At 44.5% G+C, this 14220-nt stretch overlaps 1 protein-coding gene across 1 annotated transcript in view; it reads right to left on the bottom strand.

Moving 5' to 3' along the window:
* Window positions 1–2269, bottom strand: part of LOC142493314 (histone-arginine methyltransferase CARM1-like) — a 140345-nt gene extending 138076 nt beyond the window's left edge. Inside the window, exon 1 of the mRNA XM_075597101.1 lies at window positions 1789–2269. Coding sequence (XP_075453216.1) covers window positions 1789–1981 — 193 coding nt within the window. The 5' untranslated portion in view covers window positions 1982–2269. The remainder of the gene's footprint in view (window positions 1–1788) is intronic.
* Window positions 2270–14220: the final 11951 nt, after the last annotated feature.

Raw genomic sequence — 14220 nt, 5'->3', positions numbered from 1 at the left:
GGGGTGGGACTATAGTACAATTTCACCCGTGGGAGCACACCGAAGGTTACACTAAGGCTGCGGCCAGGCAGGGAGCGAGCGCGCTGGCGCTCGTGCGCGGTGACGTCACGTGCTCTGCTGAGCTGTGAGATTTGTGGACAGCTAGGTACGCGCATGGCGGGGCACAGCCATGACGTCACGGAGCTGGTTTACCCTCATTGGCGAACCGCTCATGTGACGTGCCAGCGAGCGGCAAATTCAAATTTGCTTGCTTCGACAAGCAGCTAAGCGCCGTGCATGCGCAGGCACTCACTCACGCTGGCCACACACATTACAGCAATGTGTTTCATCGTGGCCAGCGCGAGCGTCAGCGCCCGCTCAGCATCACCCTGGTCGAGGCCTAACGTTGACTACATCTGTGTACTGTGGTTGATCCATTGTCAAACATTGAAACCGGTACCTAAACATGCTGCAGGTATGGTGTGGCCTCCAATAAAGAGGTCACTGACTTAATATTAATGACATACTGTATATGTATATGTATAACTCGCTAGTAGTTTTCTAAGTCAGTCTTGATCATTTCTCCGATAAATATATATACTTGCTGCAGCATTACTGATTTTTTTTTTTTTTTTTAGATAAAGAAAACCCCCACTAGTATACCATGCCTAGTCAAGGTAGTTGAAAAACAGGAATTCAACAAACTTGAAAGTTAGTTATTTGATAAAATAATTATATATTATTGTATTGTATTGTATGTCTTTATTTATATAGCGCCATTAATGTACATAGCGCTTCACAGTAGATATTATGTTTATAGCAGGGTTATAGGATCTCAGGAGTTTAATGAAGCCAGCATCAAACAATATTATATTGATTTTACTAGTTGTGTCGACTCATCTGTCTTTTTTATTTTAAAAAAAAAATCAGACAAATCAAGCATTAAAGCTGCATTGCCAACTAGTGAACGTAATATTTGACAAATATTAGACATGCCATCTATGGAGTTTTTCCTGGTTAAATCTGTATTCCCTCCCAATCACAGCACAGTGACCTGCAGAGGGAGGGGAATATCGGGTTCTGATTGTTTGGGGCCACCCATAAAATGGTTTGTAGTAGTTATTACAGTACAAGCAATTTAAACAGGGTGAAGGGGAAAAGCAAGTATTCAAATACTGAATTCCCAGTATGCTGTTATTATTCAGTAGTCCTGGATGCTTTTGTTGTAAAAAAAAAATGTATTAATGGATGGAAACCAAGGAGTCCTCCAGAGCTGATCAGCAGTATTTTTTATTCCGGGAACCGGAAGTACTGGCGTTACCAGTGTTCTTGCTCTCGGAAGTGAAATCAAAATGGTCACCAAATCACATGGGTTACAGTGGGCCATTAGGAAGCTGCAACGTCATCCGTTGTCGCATCCTATTGGACAACCATTTAAATCCCCAGCAAGAACACCGGTAAGTATCTTGGGAACCAAAGGGTCCCCAGAGCTGAAAATAACACGATTCCGCTTTGGAAGACCCTTCAGTTCCCATCTTGTAAGAAAAAACAAAACAATATACAATTCTGATGGGACTGCTGCTTTACATACAAGAAAGAATAGTTTCTCTAGTATAACCAAAATACAAAAAACAAGCAATGCATCTTTAAACTCAGCCAGGTAGGGGTGCTAGGTGACGTGTCCAGAGCAAGGATCCTGCAGCCCCTCTATCTCCCTCACACAGCAAATAGTGGCCCCTCTGTCTCTTCACTATTAGGAGCTATCTAGGACACACCAAATTGAGATCAGCTTGAGTAGAGATACTTCACCATCTGTTAGGGTCATATCAGCTTCCTCCTCTCCATGGTGGACATCCAGTTGGAGGGCTCTTGTGTTGAGGCTGCTGGACAGCTGCAATAATCCACCTCCTCCACTGCCATCCCCACCTCCCTTAATCTGCTCCTCACTGAGGAAGACCAGTTTGACGCTACACTGCAGCTGGTGGGGTGGAGAAGAAGCCATGCGATCGCAAGAGGGAGAGGGGGGAGAAATTACAGACAGCAGCCCAGCCACTGCTGAGCTCCACTCTCACAAGCTCAAAGAACTGGGAAGTAACCCAGGAGATCCAAGTTACTGGAGAAGGAGAGAGATTTTTGGGGGGTATGCGTTACTATTGGGAAGAAGCACATCACTCCTTTATCCTCAGAAACACCTTCTGGCTCTTCTGGGCTTCTGCAACAGAAGGTTGACTGTTTTGCTGTTTCACTGTCTTGGATGCAGGACTAAAATTGTATCACCCCACAGCTCTGTGGAGAGTTGTATTTCATCAGATGGTGGAATGGATCTCTAGTGACATCTCCTGGCATGTGGTTAAAGTTACCTGGAATGTTACTGTGGCTCATTATCATGTGGTGGAAGCGTGATGCTACTATGGGCAGCACTTTGTAATTCTTGGGACACCCTCAGCCAGGCCATGTTTTAGGGATTACCTAATAATCACACACTTACATACCTGTGTATGTGCAAATGTGTTCTTGGTAATTCCTATACATCTGGTCTGGTGGAGGCCTCCCGGTTGAGAAACAGAGAAACTTCACTACTTTTTTTTATTACCAGTGTAGAAACTTACTATTCCATTTCCTTTATAAAGAAAAAGGGGAACTATTTTACAAAGCCTCTTCCACTCCTTATTTGTTCCTGCATAAGTAATGCCTATAAGTTTCTAAAATACATGTTGAATAGCATTTCCCCAAATGGTTAATGAATATACCGTATCTATTCAAAACAAAATGGAGAGTTTCACTATTTTTAAGCTAATTAGACCACTGAACATATTGGAATCGGATTTATTAAATTCCAGGAATATTAATAGGATTTTAATGCCACGCCACAAATAAAAGATTATTACTCATAGTCTTAGAAACCATTTTTTTCCAGGGGGCACTGCCAGGGTTAAAATATTCTACGAGACCACAATGCTCTCTTAGGCAGTAACTTTGAGCCTCCTTTCCGGCACCTTTACCTACCATATAAATGTACCTGTCATAGATATTTAATTGAATGTAGCAACATACTTAAATAATGTGTCATAATACATCAGTGTTACAACTTGGCGTATTGCAATTTAAAAAAAAATACTAACTAATGATTACTTTTTAAAAGGCTGTGTGCTGAGCACATGCATTATAAGTGAATCTTCTTTGTGTTTTGTCACTCTCAAAACGGTTTCATTCAATCAAATTTAATTTCTGTTATCGTACAATAATTAATTACCGCTGCTGAGTTTTATTGTGTAATTAGCACCGACTTCATTCAAACAAATGGTACCACAAATTACATCATGTCATATGTAAAAAGAATATTGGACAAGGGAAGTATGAAGTTAGACAAGTGTTTATTTATTTAGCAATAATTACTAGGAAATAATGCATTTAGAGTTACCTCTCGTTTTCAAGTATGTCCTGGGCACAGAGTTATAATGACAATACATAGTTACATATTATATTTACAGACATTTCATGGACAGTTATAGACAATATATGTTATGGGCATATTTAACAGTTGCAGACAAGATTAAAATATGAGACGGCTGAGATTTTGAAAGAACTGGAGGCGGGTGTGAGAGTCGGGTAGGTTGTTCCAGTCGTGAGGTGCACGGTAAGAGAAAGAGGAGCAAATGGATTCTATGTTGAACCTTGGAATCGTGAACAGTCTGAGTCAGATCTCAGATGACAAGTGCTGCGTGTGGTAGGGGTGAGGAGCTTGTTCAGATAGCCAGGTAGCTTGCCCAGAAAGTATTTGAAGGCAAGACAGGAAACAAATACTTTGCGCCTGAACGCAAGGGATAGCAAACAAGTTCTTGGAGTTTTTCGTAGTGGTGTATGTTGTAGTTATATTGTAGGACAAAGCAACATATTGAGTTGTAGAGGGTGTCTAGTTAGCAAATGTTACTTTGGGGTGCTGTACCATATACTATGTCCCTATAGTCTATAATTGGCATCAACATCTGCTGTGCGATGCGATTTCTGACCAGCTGGCTTAGGGAGGATTTGTTCCTATAAAGTACAACCAGTTTAGCATAGGTTTTGAATGTCAGAGTATCAATATGCAACCCAAATGGGAGTTAAGCCATATGCCCAGATATTTAAAACTAGTGACCTAGTCTTTTTACGTCTAGTATCATTACTGATAGTATCTTATGTTTCATGTGCGTCTTGAAATAACCAGAGATGAAATTCTTGAAAGACAATTTTTTTAATTTATTGAAAGAATTATTGTTATCTTACAGCTTACCTTTACAATATTTAGATATATTTTTATTTTTTTTGCCATACAAAAATTAAGTGTTTGAAAGGAATGTTGTAGTAATGTCTGGTCACGGTGCTGTGCATAACAATGCTTTGAAAACAATCATTTTAATTATTTCAGAAATGTAACACTACATATTAGCATTGTTTTTCTATCAGGAGTTTGAGAGCAGCAAGCCTACCCATTTTTGAATATACAGCGTTCTAAACACAGGTCCCCTGGAGCTGAACTGCCCTATTTTTAGCTTTGGGAAATCATAGTTCATCAAATACCTACCGATTCGGTTGCCTGTTTACTTCCAGGAAAACAAGTGGGCGGGACTTCTGCATTAATAGTTATATGGTTTTTGGAAATGATCGATACATTATAGGCAGCAATACTGAACGTTTTATGGGATCAGCATGAGAATTTCCCGATCAGTGCAGATATTTTGAGACCATATCAGTGACTTCCAAATATGTAGTGCTAGCTGTCTACTTTTTTGTTATTGCAGCATAAACTGATTACACCTACTGTACCATCTAATGAGTTTTGCTTTATTTTTGTAAAGGATTCTACCCACCTGCAATTACTGTAAACTCAGCAACACTACTACAGCGGGTCCTCGGTTATCCAACGGAAAGCGTCCTGCAAACCGCCGTCGTTTAACGGACCGTCGGAAAGCGGGTCCAATGTTATTCGGCGTCGGTGACCGTCGGATATGCGAATATGGTGTCGCACAATGCGTCCGGGGACTGCATTGTGCGGCGTCGGAATAACGTGTTCGTCGGTAAGCGGAATGTCGGATAACGAGGACTGCCTGCATAGCTCTGCTTTGGATTGTATGCTCATGCTCAGTCTTCAAAATGAAATATGTTTCTGCTTCAGCCACAAACATTACAAACACATTTCTTTAATAACCGTAATAAAAAGCTGACAGCATTATTGAATGTTCTTTGTATGCAGCACCATCTGCTGTTTACTTTTAAAACAGCATATGGAGCGACTGCACAAGCTGAGGCCTTGATTCACTAAACTACATTTACCCCTTCAGTGATACCTCAGTGGCCATAGGCTCTGCAGGACTGATGGATCACGTGATCACTCTTCTACGACATTAGGGCATTGAAGGGCTTAACGTTCTATCTTCATATAAACCGCTTGGTAATAATAAAAAAACAATTGCCGGTAAATATTGGGATAAATAATGCAGTCATTTAACACCAGTTAAAATTGCAGTTCAAATAATGGTAAACTATTGCTTGAGGCAGACCTGCCAACTCTTCAAATCTTCCTCCTGGGTGATTGCTCCGCCCATTGGCACGATGAAACCATTTGCGCCATCACTCTCCTCCGACCCTGGCATGATAACGTGATTTGACTCATTACGCTGATCTCAGCCTGCGAGGACACAACCCCACTGTTGGGGAGGGGAAAAAAAAACTTTTTACTGTCTCCCTGTTTGATTTTTACCCTCCACCGGGAGACTGTAAGTGTGTGTTGCACAGTCTGACCATGTGACTTTGCAGGTCTGTTGAGGGGTTTGTTACAGGATTTCTTAAAAAACCTGATGGCACAAAATTATTTAACAGCAAAAAAGACAAGTTTAAAGTACATGCAAATTCACTGAAACACAACATCATTAACACTTTCTTATTACTTAAAGTACCGGTTTTGCCCGATTATAAGGCAACGTTTTTTTTTCAATAAAGTTCAGGTACTTACTGTACTTATAATTTGGCAACCCACTTTGTGAGCCAATCAGCGGTCAGATTTATGAGGTAGGAGGGTAAAATGGAGGAAGCACCACCTTGGGGGCCTAAAGCAGCCATGTTGCTTGTGGCAGGAAGCTCAAACCGAGAGACAGACAGAGAGAGACAGACACAGAAAGAGACAGAGTGTATGTGTATATGTAGCCCCTGTTCCCCCGTACCTGGGACGGAACTACGAGTACTGCTATTACCTATATGGCAACCAGGAGGCCTGAGCCTTCGCCACTGGGAGCCTGGGGTGATATCGGGGTTGTCTCAGTACAGCACCTCCACCTGCAACGGATCCCAGGAACAGGAGCAATAACAATAGTACACACAGTCAGGTATATACAACAACCTTTACTGAACACAGTATAGAGATACCCTGTACCACACAGTATGAGAGGCCCAACCCTGTACCACCAATGAGTGTCCCCAAAGTACATAGGGTGCTTGGCACCAATACCCTGATGTCTGTTTCCCCCAATGTCAGGCCCACCCAGAAGTGTAGTAGATAGCGCTATCCCGTGAGGTGTTGGTGCACTTAGTTGGCTACCTGCCGAGTACTCCAGTACTCGGTGCGGCCAACTTGGCAACAGGGATACGCTGATCCAGCGACGTCATCCGTGATGGGGTCCGCCTCGGCGTTGGGTGAATTCCGGCGTGGATAATATCACCATACAGTGGAGGACCCAAGCTCAGCTGATTATTGACTTGCAATGTGTCATGGTTGGCTTCCAAGAACAACAAGGACATGTTTACAACCGTCTTGGCCGCTTGGAAGCTGAAGTACGTGAACTGTGCACCGCCATGGCCGCTGTGCCTGTTCAAAACACATTGCCTGTGCAAATTGCACCCCTTGTACCCCTTCCGTAAAGATTTGGGGGGTAAAAACAATCATTCCGGGATTTCCTCAATCAATGCAGACTTCTGTTTAAGCTACAGCCCCACAATCTATAATACCGACGAAGTCAAGGTTGGACTGATTATCACCCTGCTCAAAGATGAGGCTCTTGCTTGGGTCTCTCCTATGTTAGAAGAGGATAGCCCGCTACTAAGAGATCTGGAGGGATTCATCGAAGCCACAAGTCTGATTTTTGATGGCCCAAACCGTAGTGCAACCGCTGAAGCAACTCTGAACAACTTTCGTCAAGGAAGACGCTCGGCAGCTGAGTACGACGCTAAGTTCCGCAAATGGTTTACCGATACTGAGTAGAATTTGTCCGCTCAGAGATATCATTTTCGGCAGGGTCTCTGAGAAAATTAAAGACGAACTGGCCCAAGTGGTGCCTCCAGAGGGAATTGAGGAATTTGTCCGTTTATGCATTCAAATCGATCGAAGGTTTACTGAAAGACGATTGGAGATTCAGGGGTTCATGCAAAACAACCCCGGGGTTAGAGATGCCAGCACCCCAAAATGTTCCAGGGAAACTGAGGAGGAGCCGATGCAAGTGAACACATTGCGGGGACCTATTTCAACTGGACAAGGAATAGATGCTGAACAGAAGATCTCTATTTGTATTGCGGAAATGAGGGACACTATCTTGCCGATTACCCGAATAAGTCCAGGCGGTCTTCTTTCCAGAGCCCTAGGAGAAATCAGCTGCACGCCATTTCAAAGACTGTCTTCTCTGCTCCTCAAAGTAAAGGTAACCCTCCTTCTCTACATTCACACCTCCTGGTACCTATTATAATCGAGGAGAGAACACATAGTTTTTCAACCACAGTAATGGTCAACTCAGGGGCAGCAGGGAATTTTATGGACATAGAATTCACCAAGAGCTATTCAGTGCCTTTTATAGCCAAGGAATCACCAGAAAGGATGGAAGTCGTTGACGTTTCTCCTTTGAGCGCTGGACCTGTTACCCATGAAACAAGTAATTTAACACTAATCATAGAGCCAATCATCTGGAGAAGATTTAATTTAGTCTTATTCCTTCATCCTTGTTTCCAGTGATTCTGGGATTTCCATGGCTCATGACCCACAACCCACTAGTTGACTGGAAGACCAAGATACTCACGTTTCCCTCGGACCAATGCCAGCTAGCCTGTCTACCTAAAACCCCTACACAAGAGTGTGTGGGAATACATAAGATTTCTTCATCCCAAGAAAATCTACTGCCAACTCCATACTCTGGGTTTTTGGATGTGTGTGACAAGAAGAACGTAGATATGCTCCCCCCACATCATTCTTACGACTGCCCTATTGAATTATTACCGGGTGCTGACATTCCTTTTGGGAGAATCTATTCCATCTCAGAACCAGAATTGAATGTCCTCAATGTCTACATACAGGAGAACCTGTCGAAGGGTTTCATCCGATACTCTACTTCCCCAGCAGGTGCTGCTCTCTTCTTCGTGGGAAAGAAAGACGGTTCTCTACGTCCCTGCATTGACTATCGGGAACTAAATAAGATCACAGTGAAGAACAGGTATCCGTTACATCTGATTCCAGAACTATTGAAAAGAATACAGTCAGCCAAGATCTTCACCAAATTAGATCTCTGAGGGGTGTATAATTTGGTCCGCATCCGACACGGTGACGAGTGGAAGACAGCCTTCCAAATCCATTATGGACACTATGAATACCTGGTGATGACTTTTGGACTCTATTATGCTCCTGCTACTTTACAGTATTTAATTAATGTTCTCCAGGAGTTACTGGACCAATCCGTAGTGGGATACCTGGATGATATCCTAGTCTTCTCAGATAGCATCATGGATCACCAGAAATGTCCGTATGGTACTAGAGCACCTATGAAAGCACAAATTGTACATCAAATTAGAAAAATTCGACTTTTGAAAAGACCAGCATGCAATTTCTCAGTTATGCGATCTCCCCTGAGGGTTTGAGTATGGACCCAGGCAATATACAAGCTGTGAACAAACAAAAATAAACTGTGCGCTACTATCTAACTCCTACTTATAACTAATTAAAGTGCAGTGACTAAACCATATATAGACTATATAAACCACAATACCAAGTGAATAAGTGATTATATAATAAATTATATCATAACCGTGTGGTTGATAAGGGCGTCTGCTGCTATAAACATTGGGGGTGGCTCAGCACCCCACACACTCTAGGAAATGGAAACAAAAAGAAAACAGCGCACAACGCCAAATAGTGAAGCAAGTAATAAAAATGTATTACAATAATATTGGGGTATAAAATCTGCGTACATCAAATAAGGAATACATAAGCATTTAGTGTATATAACACTTGTTACCACTCCAGGATTGTAGACAGGGGAATCAGCTTTATCTGCAGGAGCCTCTGTGGTGGTTGTGGGGCACAGGATCCCTCATACACTCTTTGTCCAGCTGGAAGCTGCTTTCAGGGGAGTTCCTTAGCAGCAGTCTGGCTCAACTGCAGGTTCAAGCACTCACTGAAACAAAGTCTCAGGCGGCAGTAGCCTCTTCCAGGGGTTTTTCTTCTTTTCTTACAATCCTCCGTTTGCAGCAGTGACAGGGCAGTTCAGAGCCGATGGAGAGGCTCAGCAGACACTTCCGCCAATATAGAAACTCAGTAGTATAAGAGTGACTGTCCCAGTCTTCCGGAATCCACAGGAGATAAGTAAAGGTCCCAAGGAAGTCCAGGCCGGAACAGTATGCGATGAGTAAAGAATACAGTCAGCCAAGATCTTCACCAAATTAGATCTCTGAGGGTGTATAATTTGGTCCGCATCCGACACGGTGACGAGTGGAAGACAGCCTTCCAAATCCATTATGGACACTATGAATACCTGGTGATGACTTTTGGACTCTATTATGCTCCTGCTACTTTACAGTATTTAATTAATGTTCTCCAAGAGTTACTGGACCAATCCGTAGTGGGATACCTGGATGATATCCTAGTCTTCTCAGATAGCATCATGGATCACCAGAAATGTCCGTATGGTCCTAGAGCACCTATGAAAGCACAAATTGTACATCAAATTAGAAAAATGCGACTTTTGAAAAGACCAGCATGCAATTTCTCAGTTATGCGATCTCCCCTGAGGGTTTGAGTATGGACCCAGGCAATATACAAGCTGTGAATAGAAAAAAGGACCAGTGCGCAACTAAAACTGGATAACACGTGAAGTGGAGGCAATAGTTAATAAACTAAAAAGCCCCATATAAGTGCAAGTGAACAATAGTGCAAATATATGTAATATAACCTTAAATACAGGTATACTAAATAGCGTCTGCAGCCGTTGTGGGGGGTGGCTCAGCACCCCTGGAACTAGGAAAATGAAACAAAAAACACATCCTAGGATGAGTGCCAAATAGCTGCATACTAGCTATATCTGTATTTCCTCCTATCTGTGAGTTTGCCATTTGCCATATTTCGGCACTGATAAATCCAGTGTACTTTAGATTAGAACTCCCAGAGGCAATTAAAATACACACGGTTTTTCACATTTCCTTGCTGAAACCATTCCGGGAGAATCCATTTCCTGGACTGGGCCATCCTCCTCCTGAACTTGTCCTGTGGATAATGAAGAAGAATTTATTGTGGAAAGAATTTTGGACTCCAGGTTACACCGAGGGAGACTCCAGTACCTGGTCCACTGGTGGGGCTATTGCCCAGAGGAGAGGTCCAGGGAACCAAAAAGTTTTATACATGCTCACGACTGGTCAGGGCTTTTCACCAGATATATCCAGACAAACCTAGGAAAGATCATCTGGAGAACGCTCATGGGAGGGGGGAGTAATGTCAGGTTATAGCCTGCAGTACCCATGAACATCCACCGGGACTGCTGCTGCTCTTGCTTTCAGACTGAAACCTGACACCTGTCCCATGCCTCCAGCTAGACCTATATAAAACTCCTGTAGCACATGTACCACCCTCTAGGAGATACAAGTAGCGGCTACTAGCTGTTGCGGAGTGGCATACCTGTGAGGGTTCAGGCGAGCTGAGTGGTCTGCGTTGGGGTGGAGACCAGGACAGGCTTTTGGTGTCATCTTGGATTCTGGGTCAGGTATCAGCACCTCCAGCTTCTTTAGGTTCCAATAGACCACACGCACTGACTCAATCAAGGCAGGCGTAAAAGAGTAACTAAGGGGCTTTATTGCAGTCACTACATAGATGGTATTACAGTGGTGCAGGGTCTCAGATGATCCCAGGCATCTGTATGGTGCTTGCTGATGAGTCTGGAGCCTTGATGATACAGGACAGTCAGCCCTGCGGCCTGACTGGCGTATCCAACTCCCAGGAGGGGAGGAGAGGGAACTCACATCCTCTCCTTAGGCAGGAGGGAAACAGACTGACTAAATTTGCACTGCCTCTCATGAGTAACCAGAAGGGGTGGGCTCAGGGTCTGTACCTATACCAGATAGGCTACACACAGGCCATGAGTCACCACAACACTTCTAACACTAAGAGAGGAGCATGAGTGGGGGTAAAAAAAAGCCCACATAATGGCCTGTCACAGCCTAGACTGCTTAGGGCTTATGTGACAGGGGGGGAAGACAGGCAGAATATACTTACCATGTTACACTCTTTCCAGGGTGGAAATTCCCTGTCCTCACGGGAACCAAATTTATGGCACCATCTGTCAGTCTGGAACCTGCAACATAACAGAAGACATCTCAAATGGCACACATAACCTTATTATCATTCCAGTCCTCAGGACCCAAATCATCCACTTTCTACAGCGATGATAATGACTAGCTCTTTTAACATAAAGAGTAGGGAATATCTACTTGTAGTATTTGTGATCGTGCTTCTTAATTGCCCGTCCCTCAAAGTCCTTGACCCATACAAAGTATATCTTGGGCCCACCAGTATCCTGGCGAACCTCCACCCGATCTTTGAATATACAGGTCCCTGTAATCCATTCCCTCATTACTGTACAAATGCGGGTTTCAGTGACATGCTCTCTAGAGCTTATTTTAGAGTGGAGATAGTCGGTGAGTGCTATCCTTAACCAATCATGTCTGCTGTCCTCTATCTCCTGCATGATTGGTTCTGGGACGTAGGAGAAATTGTAGCCATGTGATAAACGATACCTGTTTCTTATGGCCCGGTCAGCTCTACTTAACCATATCATTTTATGGCCAGCTCCTTGGCTAGGTATTACCCAAAACCCGGGGTCATTAGAGTCCACCTCTTGATATAATATAGATGGGCCCTTAGGTACTCTTACCCCAAGGTTTATTTATCCCAGTCGTTCCCGTATGACTTCCGCTGCTTCTTCAGGAGAATACCTGCCCTCTCCCCACCAATGATCAACTATGGGGCCTTCTACTAGCAAAAATCTGGTCTTATCCATATGCTTATCGTAACCTTGGAACATAGGGTCCCACCATTTAAGGGGTTCCCAGACAAAGACCCAGATCCTGGACTAATGGGTCTGGTACTGTAGACGGACATTCACAGAGGTACACAATTGGGAGACGTTTATAAGGTGAAATTATAATAAGGCTTTATTGTGCCTTTTCCTTTTTATCAGGAAAATATCCAAACAAGGGGGGGAACAAAGCTTCCATTCACTTGGGAGTATTTCTAGTGAAAACACTATGCAATTAATTCACATCTCCTTAGTCAAACATTTCTCTCAGCCCCAAAACATATAGCATGAAAATAAGCAGATATAAGCAGTCTCTTAATAATGAAAGTCTTATCTGTTTATCAGCTGTAGAGTAAGCTTCTCTGCTCTCCTGGAACCGCACCCGTGCGTGCTCAGAAAATATCAGCGTCCAGGTTTAGAAGTCTTATTTGGTTCTTGGAGGCAAAATCTTCTCAGTTCCTGGTTCAGCTCCCTTCACTCAGGGTTTGTCAGCTTCAGGTTTAGTAGTTTTCCCTGTGTCTTGAAATCAGCTCTGCTGTGTTTTCTGACAGAGCTCAAGACATGTGATGCCTCCAAAGGTCAGCTCAAAAGTGAGCTAAGGAGTCCCTTCGTGTCTGAACAGACAGGTTTTTGTAAGCAATCTAATCAGGCAGGTGGTGTTTTGTAATTAACTACCACACTGCTAGATTAAAGGCACATTACTGAACAGGGATAAGTCCCCTGTTACAGGTACATACTGAGGAAAATGCACTAGAAGGATTAGGCAGCTGAGATGACACAGATGCACTAGATCAGGGGTGGGCAACCTATTTTTCAATGTGAAGTGAAAATTAGAAGTGAAAATAGCCACACCATGTAAAAATTGTGTTATTATGTTGCACATGCGAACATTTTAAAAACCACACACTGAACAAGTTTATAAATTCTCCGACCGCAACCCCGCTCATCCTCTCACCCCCTTTGTCCCCCTCCTCCACTCACCCCTCTCAAGCCACCACCACTACCCTCATCATCACCTCACCCCATCATCATCTCATTTAACCCCCCCTCATCACCATCTCATTTAACCCCCCATCATCATCATCTCCCCCCAGCACCCTAGATCTCCCTCAGTCCCTTTCAGCAGTCCCTCTCATCATCAAGCACCCTCCCCCCCGTCCTATGCGTAGGGCGCATAGGAGGGTGCGTAACGCGGGGCTTGGGCAGGGGAACTGTGGCGACGGGAGGGGGTAACTCTGCAGCAGCAGTGGGGGGCAGGGTGGGTGCCGGTGTGGGCAGGCTTGGTGGTCTGGGAAGCGCAAGAGGGGAGGGTCAGGGCAGCGCAAGAAGCGAGGGTCAGGGAACCCTGGGAGGGGGGGGGAGAGAGATCTGGGCAGCCTGAGAGGGGTTGGTCTGGGAGCATGCTTCTCAGTGCTGCTTCTTCTGCCCCTGTGGCTGCCAGTGCAGTAAGGGGGGGGGGGGAGAGAGAGCTTCCTCTCCATGCTGCTTCTCCTGTGTCTGTCTGCCGGTGCTTTAAGCAGGTGGGTGGGGGGAAGAGGAGGAGAGCTGCTTCTCCTGTGTCTTTCTGCCGGTGCTTTAAGCAGCGGGGGTGGGGGTGGGGGGAAGAGGAGGAGAGCTTCCTCTTAGTGCTGCTTCTCCTGTGTCTGAGTTTGTCCGTGCAGTAAGAAGGAGGGGGTGTTGAGAGGAGGAGAGAGAGCTTCCTCTCCGTGCTACGGCTGCTGCTTCTCAATCCCTGTGGCTGCCGGTGCAGTAAGGAGGGAGGGGGAGAGTGCGTCACACCACTGGAGCACGCTTCTTCCCTATCAAGGGAGGGGGGGTGGTTGTTGAGGGGGCCGTACAGAGTCCCAGTGGCTCTATTCGCCACAGTTTCACTGCCAATTCGCCACATGTGGCGAATGGCGACAGGGTTGCCCACCCTGGCACTAGATTGTTGCGACTGGGAGTT

Source organism: Ascaphus truei, chromosome 1 (assembly GCF_040206685.1).
Source record: "Ascaphus truei isolate aAscTru1 chromosome 1, aAscTru1.hap1, whole genome shotgun sequence".
In the NCBI taxonomy this organism is placed as follows: domain Eukaryota; kingdom Metazoa; phylum Chordata; class Amphibia; order Anura; family Ascaphidae; genus Ascaphus; species Ascaphus truei.
The sequence above is the reverse complement of the archived record's forward strand: the minus strand, read 5'-3'. Positions and strand labels throughout refer to the sequence as shown.